This window comes from Saccostrea cucullata, unplaced genomic scaffold (genome assembly GCF_032062105.1).
Source record: "Saccostrea cucullata isolate Sc308-1 unplaced genomic scaffold, CSIRO_AGI_Scuc_v1 ctg4474, whole genome shotgun sequence".
Lineage (NCBI taxonomy): Eukaryota > Metazoa > Mollusca > Bivalvia > Ostreida > Ostreidae > Saccostrea > Saccostrea cuccullata.
The window spans coordinates 24,653-41,707 of NW_026930769.1; the positions used below are offsets into that span (position 1 = coordinate 24,653).

Here is a 17,055-nt window from a genome sequence, read left to right on the forward strand (position 1 = left end):
AATTGTTTCAATAGTGGTCGTCATTTCAATAGTGGTTGCAACATTGCAATCTTGTTGTGTATTAATGAGAAATATTAAAACTTTTATCCAGAAAAATAATTTTATTCAGAATAGAAAAGTTAGAAACAAACTCCTTCTGGATTTTCTGGATTATAGTATTCAATGACATATTTTTCATTTTTACACAATGAAATTGCTACTTTTCCAAAGGATTAAGAATAGAATTCATTTGTGAAAGAGCAAGGATGTGTTTATCAAACCCGCCAAAAAATTTGAAATTTTAATATCTTTTATATGAAATAAGATTTTTAATTAATGTTTGTGTGAAATGCTATTAAAATATATAAGTCGTCATATTATAGAGAAAACAATAACTTCAAATCTGTGTCAATTACCTTTAAAATATGTACAAAATAATAAAATGCAAATTACTTTTTAATGAATATTCACAAACATTTTCATTTATTATAATAATTTAGTATTATTACATTAAACCCATGAATACATCTTAAATATTAACGAGATCTTCTATGACTTCGAAATACACATTTATAATACCTGTCAACTTATCAACAATACATTAACAAATATACTTTTATGACTTCGAACTTTGCAATAATAATAATGTCCAATAATAATAATGTCAACGTGTCGACCTGTCAGCCAGATATAAAACAAATATATTTATCAACAAATGCACTTCAATGACTTCGAACTTCACAGTAATATTGATGTCAACAGTTCGACTTGTCAACCTGTCAACCAAACAGACATTGTAGCATGTTTTTGAACAAATGTTCTTCTATGACTTCAAAATACACATTCATATAATAAGGGTAGAGAGTGTAGTATTCAAATACGATAATATAAAACAAGAACGTAGACAGTGCATGTATATAATGCACAAATATTTAAAATTCCAAAGAATCTGGGGGATTAGGCGAGTCATATGCCCACAAGGATTTTCTCGCTTTGTAAGCATATCGAACATTTCATAGTCGTACGATTAACCTTAACATTTAAACTTTGTACAGCAATGTCCAAATGACAATATCTATATTTCTTTAAATCTTGAGGTTATCGTGACATTATTTTAACATATGTGATCTTTTCATACTGCGTGTTAATTGTTATATCAAATATGTTTTCAGGCGTTAGGAGATGATTATACATTTCTTGTTAACTGTTTTTGTATACAGTACAGTCATATCGTTCCGGTATACCAATGGTTGTTTTCATTTCAATTGTGTAATACCGGTGTAGTCTTGAACTAAATGCATTCAAATTGTTATATACATGTATCTCGAAAACTTGTTTATTATGGGAAATATATTAATGGACTATATATAAATTCATTATCTTATTTATTCATTTTGTTTTATTGAAAAAAATATATGTATCTATAAATTTCAACCTAAACTTAAAAAAGCTGTGGTCCGAATACTCGCGACAAGTGATGCGTGCTTCAGCACCGCCGCTATGACCAGTGAGCTACGAAGTCTCAGATACGTTGCTCTTTAAATTACAAACAGTTCTATATGTATAGCAACCCCCTAATTATACTTGGAGTTTTTGAGAATATGTTCCGAAATTTAAATAGGTAAACTAACTTTTTCATATAGAGTGGGTCTTCTTACCTTTTTTTAAATGAAGAGAGATACATCCTCCCATACCCTTTCAATATTTGTATACAAAAATTGGTACAAAGACCCACTCTATATGAAAATACAAATTTAACATTCAATTTCTAATATTTTTACGGTTACTAAAGCGTGTTACCATTTTGGTGGGTTAATTAAAATCAATTTCTAAGTCATTTGATTCAGGTTTTATCATAACTGTATATACAGTCGAATATGGTTATAAATAAATCCCAAATTTAACAAAAGCGAAATTTATCAGAATTTCTAAATTAATATTTTTTCTGCCCTTGCCTAGGCATATGACTCGCCTTAAACCCAAAATTCATTTGAAACGTTATAAATTAAAGTTGAATATTTGAAGTTTTATTAAGATAGTACTTTATATTTCGTTAATAAGAGTTATTTTTCATCATTGATGAGTAAATTAATTGTGTTCATTATTTGCATCATTTAGTAAATATACCCAAAGAAGTATTAAGTTGGGATATCCATGCTAGAGAAAGGTTTGTGAAGAACTCCAAGCTAGGAAGCGTACAAATGTTTCGCGCCAGAGGCATGATAGTTGGATGTGCAGGTGCCGGAAAAACAACTCTTTTACAGAAAACTTCACGGAAGAGGTATAACAGATGAAGATGAACCAACTGAGACAACTATCGGCCTTGAGGTTCATGAAGATTTGTTTGCTATTAAGGAAAACAAGTTAACAGGTGATATTTTCCTTTATCATATACTTAGTGATAAATACACCAATTCTGCACGGTGTGATATGGGTGACGTCACAATACCCCATATCACGGACCAGTCCGAAAATCCATATCACGTATCAGACCGGCGGGCCAAAATCATTATTAAACCGAAAGTCACGTTTGTATCAATTTTAAAAGTTAATTTACTTGATTTTATTTAAATATTCATATAAAATAATTCTTCAATGACTTTTGTAGTCTTAATTTTTTTGTCATTTACCTAAAATTGGTTCTATTACATTTTAAATAAAAATGCCATAAACAAGCATGAAACCTCGCATATTAAGTATTTTAAATGTATGATAGATAGAATACTACATACTAAAATCCATATCATATGTCACATCAGCCCTCGGGCCCCTTATCAACCCTCTGGCCTTCGGCCCTCGGGCTGATATGGGGCCACTCGGGCTGATATGACATATGATATGGATTTAAGTATGTAATATTCTTATTTTCAAACAGTGTATATGCTATGTTTTAGAGTATATACTTATTTAATCAAACTGAAGTTCGAGTTTCTAATCCTTTTGATTAATTCCGCTTATGTTTCTCATTTGTTGAAAAGTTCCAATATCAGGATAGGTATGGTGAATTTCTTAGAAAATTGTTCAGCATGTTTAAAACTAATGTATACACAGTAAAAAGATGACTACATTAAATATAGCAAAAGCATTGCATTTAAACACCATGAAGGTTATCAAGGTATTGGATTGCTAATGTACATGTAATTATACTGTTAAAGATATATATGCCGTATTAGTGTTTTATTGCTAAAGAAATAAATATATGTGGTGTCTCATCAAGTTACATAAGTTATGTAATTTCTGCAATTAAGACAATTCCACTCCATCACTTTTAAAAGTTATGAAATATTATTTTGTAAAAATTATTTTCTCTCCGAATCGGATATTAAACCGCCTCTTATTGAAATATTCATGAACACGTGGTCTCGCATGCTCACAGCAAACAATCTGAGGTCCAATCTTGTGAATGAGCCGAAAAGCATGATGGTCTACTACGTTTTCACTACAAACACGTGGGTTAGGGAATTGTACGATGCGATTTCAAATAACGGCTGGAAAGCCAATTTACATTTTTTAAGAGAAATAGGAAGAATATTTACTAATTGAGAATTCCCATGCTCACATTAACAAACAAATGCAGTTTTTCTTGTAAGCATACTGTATGTTTCGAAGTTGTACACATTGTAAACATTGTCAATACGTGAGTACACCTCAGAGTTAGTTGCTTTTTGTACCGAGGAATATATAGTCACGTGAAATTGTCTTTTCACTGTCAGTAGAGCTCGGGGAATTTGCAAACGGACCTGTACAATAGAGTGGGGAAAACTCTTATTTTTATCATTGTTCGTTTGTATACAAATGTTAGCATGGGATTTGTAGATGATAATGTACATAATGCATTAAGCGTGTAAATACTTGGGAAATGCTCCACGTCTTTCGAGAGCGATTTAAAAAACTAGCCTGTTCGAAAAACACATGTAGTATTTATGTACCGAGTAGTAACCCATAAATGCATTAAATACAACTCATTGAGCTGATTGGTCGATTTATCAGTCTTGTTGGTTCCTCGCTGAACAGAGAACCACAAAAAATAGTTTCCTCGACCTGATGATTCTCGTGATACTTTTCCCGCGCACATGCGCAGATCCAACATAAACGTCAGTCCTTTATAAATATGCATGAGAATATCGTGTTCTTTTCCCGACCAGTACTTTGTTAATACCGAATAATATTTCGTCGAATTTGCGACAATGCTTCATTTTTGATAGCTTATCATACTTCAGAAATTTTTGTTTGGTTTCAGCTGTGCAAAAATACCGTTTAACACGGCATACATATCTTTAAGTTTTATGAAATATTTAGCAAAGATTTTTGTCAGGAATTCTCTTTTAGTTTTATATTACCCGGTAATTAATAAGTTTATCTTTGTACTCGAACAGATTTTGCGAATGCTGACAACAGTAGAAATCCATACCTTGACAACAACGTAATAAGCATGACAGACTTTGCAGGACAAGTGGCGTACTACGCTTGTCACCAGGTTTACCTGTCAAAAAGAGCGTTTTATATCGTGGTCATTGACATGTCCAAAAAGCTTGATGAAGAAAGTCGATTGTATGACACAGATCGTCACAACCCAACAGGATCCTTATTTCATTCATGGACTTACGGAGGTGATTTACATATTGATGCTAAAATTATCTGCCCCCAGTCTGAGTAAGATCAATTATGAATTTTATTAAATTTAATCAGATTTTCTAAGACAACTTTTCTTTAAATTTGTGAAATCATGAGTTTCTTCTCCTAAGTAATCTGTTTATGTGTCTGTATTTTGTATTTATGATATATTAAGTATTTTGCAGAGGGACTATGAAAAAGCTTTGCTAATGAGGTTTGTTTTAAATATTGAGAAAAAACAAACATCCACACACTCCCAAGCAATGCCAATGAATAATGGGGCATGAACCAATAACATTGTAAATGACATACAACATGTATATTTTACCTATACATGTATATACATAGCAGTAATTTAATGTAAAGGGTGATGAATTTACCAACCAAAGTTAAACACCGAAGTAAAAATATAAACAATGTACACAGGAAAAATGTATACATGTGTTGAATATATGTTAAACATGTGTTTATCATATATTTTTTACACATGTAAAACACATAAAAAGGAGCACATATGTATAGGGTGTTTATTTTTACACATGTTAAACATATGTTTCACATGTGTTTAACATGTGTAAAAATAAACAAATTATATATTTATACATATGAATCATGTGTTAAACATGTGTTTTATATATGTTATACTTTATATGTGAATTATACGTGTATAATATTACTGTTGTACTTATTATCATTTTTATACTTTTTTCATGTCTGTCCACATATGTGAATCACATGAAAAGGGCAGCATATGTAAATCATATGAAATAGTTACATGTGTTCTCTTTCAATATTTATCAAAAGGAAAAACAGATTCTTGTACACATTTAAAAATCAGATATTTCTGCTTTAGATGAAAATCCATTACATTCCAATGATCTATCTTCATGGGTTAAATATTTGAAAATTAATATCTTAAAATGCTTACACAACTTTTTTAACATAATTAGTCCATGTCCTTTTTTATAATTTATATGATTTGACATGAAACTGTCCAAAGCAAAATTAAAATATCACATATAACATTTGTCTTGTATTCTCTATTGTATATTTTTGTAAAATCTAGTTATTTGATATTTCAGCTTACAAATAAGAATGGGAATTAAATCTTTACAGGTCAAATGCAGACAAGATTCTGTACATCCTCCCAATTTCATAATTATTTCATATATTTTCTTGTTCTTTTTCCTTCTGTATCTTTCAGTTTTCTTCAGTTGTCCTCCCTCTGATCTTCCATGAGCTTGACCATTTTGAACTCTCTTTGAACTGTACCCAAAATGCAAATCCACCATTTCTCCCTTTCCTAAGCAATTTCTTTGTGGCACAGAATGGTCTCTACAAAAATTTCAAAAGTAAAAATAAAACAATTCTTAAATTACAAAATCAATTCTACAAGTAATATTAAAGTTCAGCAAACAAATGTATGACCAGTTCACCAACAGAGATATGATAAGAGATAAAACTAATGTTATATATGCTATGCTAGGTGTTTTGTGGAATCCTATGATGTAATTAGCAAGACAATTACACTGTTGGAAGATATGCTTCATAATAAAGTCATAAAAAGCATTTTTTTTTATTTTTACAATTAAATTTGGAATGTACAAACAGTATTACTAATTCATATTGCAAAAAAGTAATAAGATTCTGACACAAATATTTTATTTTTGGACAAAAAATACTACAGAGAAGTAGACAGGCAGAAAAACAGACAGTATGATTCCAGGATATCCCAAATGTTGTTGGGAAGAATATAACAAAGTTTATCTAACAGTGTGTAGTTACCTTAATTAAGCTTTTAAGCAAGTCTTGGATCTTGGGATTTATTCTTATGAGACGCTGACTGTATATTGAACCTGTGAAACAAATATTCACGCAGTAGATATCTTCTAAGCATAACTAAACTTAATTAAACTACAACTACAAAAAAGAGAGAGTACTTGTTTGTAGGTTCTTAATAGTCTTAATTAATATCTTACATCTTACCAGAAACTATGTTCTCTAGTGTTGGAAAAAAATAATAAATGTCAGGTAATGAATACCGGTACATAATAGTTGTAAATATCCCATGGATTAGCTAGCTGATGTACTTTCAACAATCAACACATATGCACATGTACTTGTACCTTGTACCTTGAAAGTTGGATGTCTTTCTTCTTTCTTTATTATCACTTTAAGCCTTACAGCTTATCAGTATATTTACAAAATAATCAGTTTCATTACAGTACAGAAGCGGATATTTTACTGTTCTTATTAATTTTTAACTGAAATTAAAAAATTCAATAACCCCCCCCCTGAAGTCATTTACAGTACATGTACCAATTTCATAGCTTTTAAAGCCAGCAAATTCTATTCATACTTTCCATATTTTAAAAGTGCACTGGATTAAAACTGTTTTATAATACAGAATAAAATTATTGTAGTATTGAGTTGAATTCATTCAGAAACAAATTTATCCAAAATTACTTACCTGTATACAAATTATAAAAAATAGTCATGCCTTTAGCATGTTTAGCCTAACATGTAACCGCTTACATTCACGGGCACTGGAAGTTAATATATCATGTATAGATCTATAGTTAGATAGAATGTTCTATCGTTAAAATGATATTGTCCTACGGACCCGGTTTAACGTGAGGGCTTGTACCGAGACACAGTTAGATTATTCTAACTAATCTATAGTATGTGTATGTATAAAAAAGAAGGGTCTTTTTTAAACATACACATACTATATGTTTACATTAACTTCCAGTGCCCATGCTTACATTCAGTCAGAAACATTTTTCACCAAAATTACTTACAGATCACTATCGTTAGGTTTACGAAATGCATGACAAGTCACAATGATAATTAAGAGTATTACAGAAAGTTCATACGCACCTGTAACTATATGAAATGATATTTAAACAATATGAATTAAAAGTCTTTTAAAAATTGTTTGGAGATCACTTACCTTTCCAATACACCCAGCACGTCTGTTGCAGCAGTGACGTCAAAAATGACGTACATTTTCATCCGATAAAAGACAAAACCGGCCCTGAGACAAATACGGAATTAATAGAATTTTACTCAAGAAGTAAGCCAAGCCCAAAAGATTTAAAATGAAAAGAAAATGAATTCATTCCTTATCAATTTTGTCTGATAAATGCATTATTAGAGAAAAAAAATGTGAAAGTTTTTTTTAGAAGGGAAAGGGGGGGGGGGGGGTAAACAAAGTTAAACTTTACATGAGTAAAATTTTACTAACATTTACAAATTCTTTTGAATTAATGTACACACACATATGAGATAAAGCTTATCATGTGTATAACATGTGTATATGAATACACATATATTTTATATAAATTAAACATGTATAATTCATCTGTATTTTCGCACACATATATTACATATATATAATACGTGTTTTACATGTGTGGTGAAAAACATATGTTTAACATATATATTATCTTACAGGTGTATAACATGTGTATATTATATGTGTTTTACATATAAATGAAACACATATTTTACATGTGTTTATTTACACACATGTATTACATGTATAAAACATGTGTTGAACACATGTGAAACCAAACATATGTTTAACACATGTGGACATTTTTCCTGTGTACATAGTAATCTATAAAAAGAAACATCAAAATATCTTGATAAGTACAGAAAAGAAAATATTTAATATATTGCAAAATATCTATACCTTTTTCCCAACTGACCACATTTTTGGATTGAGCATCAAGTCAAAAGGATAAAGAAGGATGATTATATTCAAACGAGAATTTTTTCAGTAATGTAGTATAGGAATCACTGTCTAGTTAGTATAGTATGCCAGGGCATCAGCAATAGTGAGAAACATGGGATAATTTGCATAACCTGCGAAGCCCGTTTTACATAAATTATCTAATGTTTCCCATTATCGTTGATGTCCCTGGCATACTTTACTAACTAGACAGTGATTCCTTATATTTCCATTTCATTGTAAAATAAAATTGTAGATTTAGATTTTAAAAATGTAGACATATATATTTAAATTACACAAGAACTCCCATGCCAATTTTAACAGTCCTCGACAACTGACGTCAAAAACAAAGGCAGCCGTACGAGATTCACATGCATATCAGGCCTCCTTAGCGTTGAACACAGATGCGCACAAAATTTGAATGCATATCAGGCCTCTTTAGCTCCTGACCTATCGACCTGCCTAATTTACATCCCGGTAGAATTATCAAGATATCAACTCCGCTAACTTTCAAAGAGTTATCACAGAGAATAAAATTAAAATGGAAATATATTATTATCACTGTATGATTTATTTCTAACATTAAATTTTATTCTTGTCCATTACAAAATAACATATTCTTGTGATTATGCTGTATTTGTGTTCAAGTAAATGGTAACAAGCAAATTATTATTATTATTATGATTAATCACAGTCCCTGGTGATTTTTTCATATCAACCTACTAAGGGAAAATAACTTTATAAATATTTTTTTAAAAAATAAAAATATTCATATTAAATTCATTTCGAGTTGATATAAATATTGCCATGTATATTATCTGTAGAATACTTCCATTTTTGGCTGCAAACTGTAAATACATATTGCAATGATGGAACAACACAGGAGAATCCTAAAGACACAACAGCAATCAAAAACTCCACGACGAATTTCAATATTCCCCCGATAATTCTTATTGCCTCCCATAAAGATCAGATGGTAAGAACAAATTCCACCCTGTGTTCGTTTTCAAACTGTTCAAGTATGCAGATTTATTTGCTTTGAACCAACTTGATGTTGGAAACCTCATTTGCAGCTGATAAATGTATATTACAACAAAAATAAGAAATTCAAACCTGATGATAGAAAGTTTGTTACCTTTTTTTAGGTCACCTGAGTAAACTCAGGTGACCTATTGCTATCTGTTTTCGTCCGTCGTCGTGCATTGTCCGTCGTCCGTCGTGCGTTAACATTTGAACATTTTCAGCTTCTTCTCTGCAACCACTGAACCAATTTCAACCAAATTTGGCACAAAGCATCTCTGGGTAAAGGGGAACAAAAAATTGTGAATTTCTTGATCCTTGCCACCCTGGGGCCTGAGGGATGGGGCCAAAACTACTAAAATTAATGCAATCTTTAAAAATCTTCTTCTTTACTCCTGTACATCAAGCAGTCAAACTGTTTGCATGATTGTAATCAGCAATGAGTTCTCTACCAAAATTGTGAAATTCATGGCCCCAGGGTCATGGGTTCTAGTGCTAGGGCGGGGCTGAATAAGTAGGTAGTGAAAATGCAATATTTCTTTGAAAATCTTCTTCTCTGTTGCTAGGTATTAAATAAACCAACTAAATACATAGTTATGATGAGCAAGAGTGCCTCTACCAAAATTGTGAAATTCATGGCCCTAGGGTCAGGGGTTCTGATGTTAGGGCGGGGCTCTATTGATTATATAGTGAAAATACATGACTTCTTTGAAAATCTTCTCTGCTCCTGGGTCATAAATAAACTAACTAAGTACATAGTTATGATGGGCAAGAGTGCCTCTACCAAAATTGTGAATTTTATGGCCCCAGGGTCAGGGGTTCTTGTTTTAGGGTGGGGCTCTAATATATAATGAAATGCATGTATTCTTTGAACATCTTATCCTTTGCTCCTGGTTAATAAACTAATGATCTAATTACATATTTAAAGCCAGGATTTATTTGATTTTCAGTTTTACAAATCCTCCGCTCAAGGTTTTGAATTTTCAGAATAAAAAAAATTAAAAAAATTTCTCTCCGATGTCAAATTTGAGTCGGGATCGAGATTTCAAATTTACGAACTCGCACTTCCGGTTTTAAGATAAAACGGCGGGTAAATAAAGCTAGATCTAAGAAGATAGTTTGGGTTAGTGTAAAAATCATCTATATGAGTGCCATTCAAAACGTTTCACCCGTTCAAAGGACAAATAAAATGCTGATGACTTTGTTGCACAATGACATGCTGGTGAGATAATTATAGATTCGTTTCAAAAGTATCTGTCTGTTAATTATTTTCGTCCCCCAGGTTTTCAACTGCCTGTGGTAGCTATTGCATATTGCCAGCGACATTGTTTAGGTCTCTGTTATAGCTCACAGTCTAAGCATCATTCTTCAGAAAAGGGTTGCTTATAGTGGAGTGACAAGACCATCAAAAATTTGACTTTAATGTACCACCCTACCCTACGGCTGATTTGTACTTTTTTGGTCAGATATATTATCAAGCAATAATTTTTGCCCGGTCGTAGAAAATTCTATGGTCAAAATTTAAAATAAATGGAGATCAAAGATCAATGAATGAAATGTGACCATAATATTGTACATATGAAGAAAAGATGAAGGACTTCGTGAAAATAATGTATATTTGTATAGGAATTTTTATTTATTCGGTGAATATATTGATTTCATGGAAATGGACCAAAAAATTGCATAAGAATGCCCGTTTGTCTGTCTGTAAAATGAATGGTTTGTCTTAGAGTATTTTATTTAAACTTAAAAGATTTAATGCTAATGTACGTTATTTTTTACGTACAATAACTTAATTTTTAGTACACAAAGCAAAGAAAAATAAAAAGAAGAACAACAACTCCCATCACCCCTACCCCCCCCCCCCACCCACCTAAGAAAACGGAATATGACCATTTCGCATTTTTTAAAAAAAAATGTTATGTTTTTATTACGCCTTTTACATCTGATTCATTATTTTATTATAAAGAAATTGTTCGACCCTGTTTTAAAAGCTTTTTAGTAAAACAATCTTCTTGAGGTCATCCTTGCTCTCACACTGAAGTACAGTATTCCGGTCTCATCCAAAGGACGGACAACATATTATTTAAAGTCTTATTATTATTCATTTCTCTGTCTAAATAGGCCAAAAAATTTTTTTTTCAATGAATGTTATCTATGATTTGAAAATTTACGTTTAATTTGGCGAACTTTTGAATAAGCGTTTACTCATAAATTAAGCAGGTTACATTGTAGAGATTTTGGGGTTTTGAAAGATTTTAAACACGTATTGGTGTTAAAATTGCAATTCTTGGAAAAGGGGTGAAGAGTTTAAATAATGACGTAATACTGTAATTTCTATTCATTGGTTTTCATGTACACGTACATGTATATCTTTATCGTTATTTTTTCAAGAATATATTTTATTTGAAAACTAAAAAAGTAGAAATTTTGTAAAAGAGCTACACTGTAAAAGTAAAGATAGCCGATCTTTAAAAAGATACTTCAGGTGGGTAGATAATAATTAGAGCAGTGCAAAATGGCAATATTCACATTAAATGCATGTCATGCGTGGCTTTTTTCATCTGCTGACAGAAAACTTTATATTTTTGAATTTTGAAAAGGGCTGATTGCCTAAATACTCAGTAATCTTTTTGATTTCATCAGAAATCCTAAAAAAAATGTTAGAAATCCCTCGTTGTTTCTGTGGTTGGTTAAAGATAGCGTATATAGTACTGTTTCTTCTGTCTCTATTGCAATTTTTAAAATTAATATTAGACAATTAATTCTTGAAGCAAAACTGACAACTCTTTCTCAAAAGAAAAAAAATATCAAAAAAGCTTTCTTATGACAGAATAAACCATGAGTTGTCCAGCAATATCTTTAGTGGATTGCTTTTAAGGTTCCGTTTGATTCATATCTTCCTTACTGGTACGTCGTTTCAAAAGAAAACTTTTAAGTACTGTAAGCAGTGAGCTGACAAAATATGATACCCCCGCTCTTAAAGGATCATATAGTAAAAGAGTTCAATTTTTGGCAGTATATATGTACATGTAAATGAGGAAATGCGTAAACAAAATATGTATCCCTTAGTTTGAATAATGACAAAAGTCCATGTTTTTGCTGTAGAAAACACTATATATATTTCCGAAGGAAACATGAAAAAGTTTCTGTAAAGTGATGGACAGTCTTTAAGATGAAATACTTTAATCAGTTTTCTCTTTCTGTTTCATACTTGCGTTAATCTGTATTGCTTATAGAGCAGAAAGGCAATATCCAATCATGCAAGATACCTCGTTCAAACAAGAATGTGAAGGAAAAGTGATATCTTTGTCCTTTACGTATTTTTTTAATTGAAAAAAAGGAAATGACTTTCAAATGCTAATTGATTTACATTCAAACTGAATATTAGCGTTATATTATTAATTAATAGAAGCCAATTTAACATATTTAACAATATTTTGATCGATTAAGTCCTTGTCATAGACATGATGGGATTCTATAATCCGTTTCGATCAAGTAGAATACCAGACTTAGTGCGACGTTGTCTTTAAAAATTGCGGTTTATTTGATCAGAAATCATTGTCTTATGTATCTTTCTAACGCTAAAGTAAACATTCGTTATTAATATTGCATGAAATAATTCTACTGAAATTAATGCAGTTTCTATAACAAAACATAAGATTTTTTTTTTAAAAGAAGGGGGGGGGGATAATATTCCTGATTAATTTTGCATTGTCAATTTAGATACCTGTAGCTTTCCTTTCACACACAAATTAGTATTTCTTTAAATATCAATGATTAATCTTTGAAAAAGAACATTATCAGCGAGTAAAATAAACGACTTATATACCCCCCCCCCTCTTTTCACTTTAATCGCAAGTTTAAAAAAAGTTTTGACTTGGGAAAACTCTACGACCGGGCGAAAATGTATGAGGATGAATGTCTCTTTTATAAAATATAACTTTCAGCTGTAGGGTATGCCGGTCCATTAAACTCGAAAACTAAGCATCTTTTTCTAGGATTGTCACTCCACTATTATGTATCAGATGTAATGAATAAAACTATGGGAGAAGTTTAGTCCATTTGAGGAAGAAATAAACAATAACCTGAAGAAATAAAAAACAAATTCAACTATTAAAAGGCAAGGATATACAAATATATACAGGCATGTAGTATCATTTGTATAAGCCAGAAAATTATTTTACACTTAACTTAATTGAAAAAATGTTCACCCTACTCCCCAATACTCCCTATCTGTTTTATGATAGAAATTATGATTTTAGGCAACATGTTAATTTTAGAACAATGTCAGTATACATTTACCTAACACATATTTAAAAAATGAAGATATATTGAAAGGCTTTTAAAGAATTGATTTTTTAAAATATATTTTGACCAACATCACAAAATTTATATAACTGACCCAAACTGGCATATGATGAAATAAGCAATTAAATGTTCTACTTTTCTATTTGTAAGCATTATGTGTCCAGTGGTAAGGAGCCTATTTGAATAGCATAAAAAAGAATGTACAAATGGTAATAATTGATTTATCAAAAAAATTTTATTTCCTTCTCCTTCGGAACTTTTTTTATTCTCATTTCATAACTAAACTTAAACATTAAAAAATGCTGGCCTTATAATGAAGAAAGGGGCCTCTTTCAAAATAGATAATTTCAGGGCCGCTGGGTCAGGGGTACCCGGGGGGTACTTTGACTAAAATACATTAATGCTTTGAAATCTGCCCTTTGATAAGCAATGGTGCCTTCTTCAAAATTTGTGAATTTCATGGCTTTGGATTAAAACACGAACCAAATACAATCGCTGGAAAGTTGTTACATGATACTCAGGTGACCTATAAGGCCCGTGGGCCTCTTGTTTTATAAAGGATTGTTTTAGGTTACCATTTCCGTCTTTTTACTGTACTAGTTACATGTCTAAAAAATAAAAATAAAATAAAAACTCTAAAGTATATGTTAACATTTATACCAATTTCTCTAGCTTATATTAAATCGACGTACATGTATGAACGGAATTTTCTATATAATTAATTTATAGTACTATGCTACACCTAAATATCGAGTTGAAGACCACACCTATCTGAATTTACATACAGGTTGCTTAATTTTAAACCACTTATTTTCTAAAAAATAGAATGGAAACAAACATAATACACCAAAATTGAAAATTATCTTTCACTCTGACCCGAAAGTAGCTATTTTTATAATTTATCGACCCTTTAACCCCTAGCTTTTCATGGTATATACGCATTTCTACGCATCTGACGTGAAAAATGGGTATAGTGTGAAAAAAACATTCATAACTTCTTGAATACTGCAAATATCAGAATACTTTTTGCACTGCTGGAAAGAGAATACAATAACAATAGAAAGTTTCTTGCTAGCTTGAGTTAAACTTTGCCGCGCACTATTTGAGCAATTCTGCCATAGTCAATGCGGTGGTAAAACGTTATATGTAAAAAAAAACTTAACTTAGGTGATCTCCTTCCAACCCCAACCCGTCCTGCCAAAATATTAAAAAAATTTTTTTGTTTTTTTTAAATGTACGACATGCGCATAATTTACAACAGAACAATAAAATGATCAAATATTTTAAAAATATTTTTAACTTAAAATGAAAAAAACTAAAATGGCACTCATTCTTCAATAAATGAAATTCCAGCAGGATGATGGCGTATTTCGTTGCTATGGTAACTACATTGATATTTTATAATCATTTTCAGACACTACACCATGCCTGCTTTCAGAATATATATGTATACATTGGTATACACAAAAAATTAAAGAAATACTCGAAAAAATGCTTTGAAATTTGAATACAATTTGTTTAGAAATACTTAAAATCTTTGCCAATTGGAAGGGATTAAGTGTATCTGGCACTTGCTATTAAAGTACTCTAAGCAAATTACTCATTTGCAGTGTTTACTTATGAAGAAGGATATGGAGAGAACGAACAGTTATACAAATACAGCATGCAGGCATTTCTTCACTGTCTCTTTAACTTTATGTTGTGTATTCATAATTGAATCAAATAATATACTGATTTTATTGTCTTTGTAAGCCTGAATAAAACTTCAACTTGTATTCATTCAATTATTTGAGTATTCCTACTAAAAAGTGTATAATTTGTTATTACTTGTACAGAGTGTATTCCCGGCGATAGAGTGTCATAATAGGTGATCAACGTTTAAAAATGAACAAAGGGAAATAATAGGGAAAACTAATTTTTAATATCCGATAATTATAGAAGCTACGTAATTCATGTTTAATTATATTAAAATATAATCTCGAAAGTTAACATTATTAAATTACCTTCGTTGGTTTTTTAATACATTTATTAATTTCCTTATTATTAAGCAGGTCAGAACTTGTAACCCATCAGAAACATTTTACAGCCAATTGGAAGCGTGTTTATCTAAAGAACAAACCTTAAAACGGCTTATATCACCATACCGATATTTTGAAGTAGAATGTCCACCTGGAGCATTGACTCAAAAACAACAAATGACAATTGACTGTGTTAAGAAATGTATTGTAGAAACTGTAAAAAATCTACAACATTGGGGGGAAGAAGTTCCTTTGAAATGGTTTGAACTTGAAAAAATTCTGAATAATGAAAAAGCAAATGGGAAAAAAGTCATATGGAGGCCACAATTCAGAGAAACAGCAAAATACCTTTCAATAGATGAAGATGACCTCAATGATGTTCTTCGTTTCTTAAATGAAATAGGAAAAATCTTATACTTTTCTGTAAATAAACTCAAGGACACAATTATCATAGGTGTTCAGTGGTTTGTTGATGCATTCAAGTACATCATAACTGACGAAAAGCATTTTGCTCGGAAAGACAACATAAACCCACTAGTTAATACCGGGAAAATTACTGGACAGTACATTGAAGAGATATGGAAAAATATACAAGGCAGTCGTGGTGTACCTTGTGCTGATACAAAAGTTAGTGTCGAGACTGATAAAGGTCATGATTCCTTGTGGCAATCTTACTTAAATCACAAAAATGAAATTTTACAATACATGGACAAACTTGGCCTAATTACGAGAATTGGAAGACATGTAAGCACTTACAATAAGGAGGAAATGTATTATATTCCGAGCATGAACCGAACCGACCTTTCTGATGACAGTAAAAATGAAATCAAAGGAAAACAAAAGTCAGCAATGATGCTGTACTTTTTCAAGTCTTCTTTACCCCATTTTTTCTTCTTTCGATTGGTTGTAAAGTGTTTAAAAAAATGGAAAGTTTGTGATAAAAATTCCTTTTTTAAAAATGTTGCACTTTACAAGGCAGAAGATGCCGGCCATTATTTTGCTATCGCCGTCAGCAAAACATCCATCCAGTTGCAGGTTTTTACACGTGATGAAACCGTGAAACTTGATGAAAAATGCGTCAAGAAAATCAGACAAACAGTGGAAGCCTTTATAAAGGAAATAACAGAAACTTTTCACAGGGGAATTATCTATGATGTGGGTTTTTCATGTAGCGACATAAAAATTACAGATGAAGATGAAGAATTCTTTTTTAAAGAGACAGATATTAAAGGTGGAATTGAACATTCGAAGGAAATATCTTGTCCAAAACATTTTCTTGGTAATAACAAACACAAAATCGATACAAGTAGAATACATATGTGTTTGTTGGAGAGAAAGTCCACTTAATTTTCAAGAGACAATTAAAAACGCATCTTT

General features: G+C 31.1%; 1 protein-coding gene across 1 annotated transcript; it reads left to right on the top strand.

Annotated features, from left to right (window-relative positions):
* Positions 1–2,251: 2,251 nt before the first annotated feature.
* LOC134230033 (uncharacterized) lies at positions 2,252–16,584 on the top strand (the record flags this gene model as incomplete). Its single annotated transcript, XM_062711806.1, has 3 exons — positions 2,252–2,350; positions 9,154–9,305; positions 15,712–16,584. Coding segments are annotated over exons 2-3 (876 nt in total), but the record flags the coding sequence as incomplete, so codon positions are not given.
* Between the last annotated feature and the right edge of the window lie 471 nt (positions 16,585–17,055).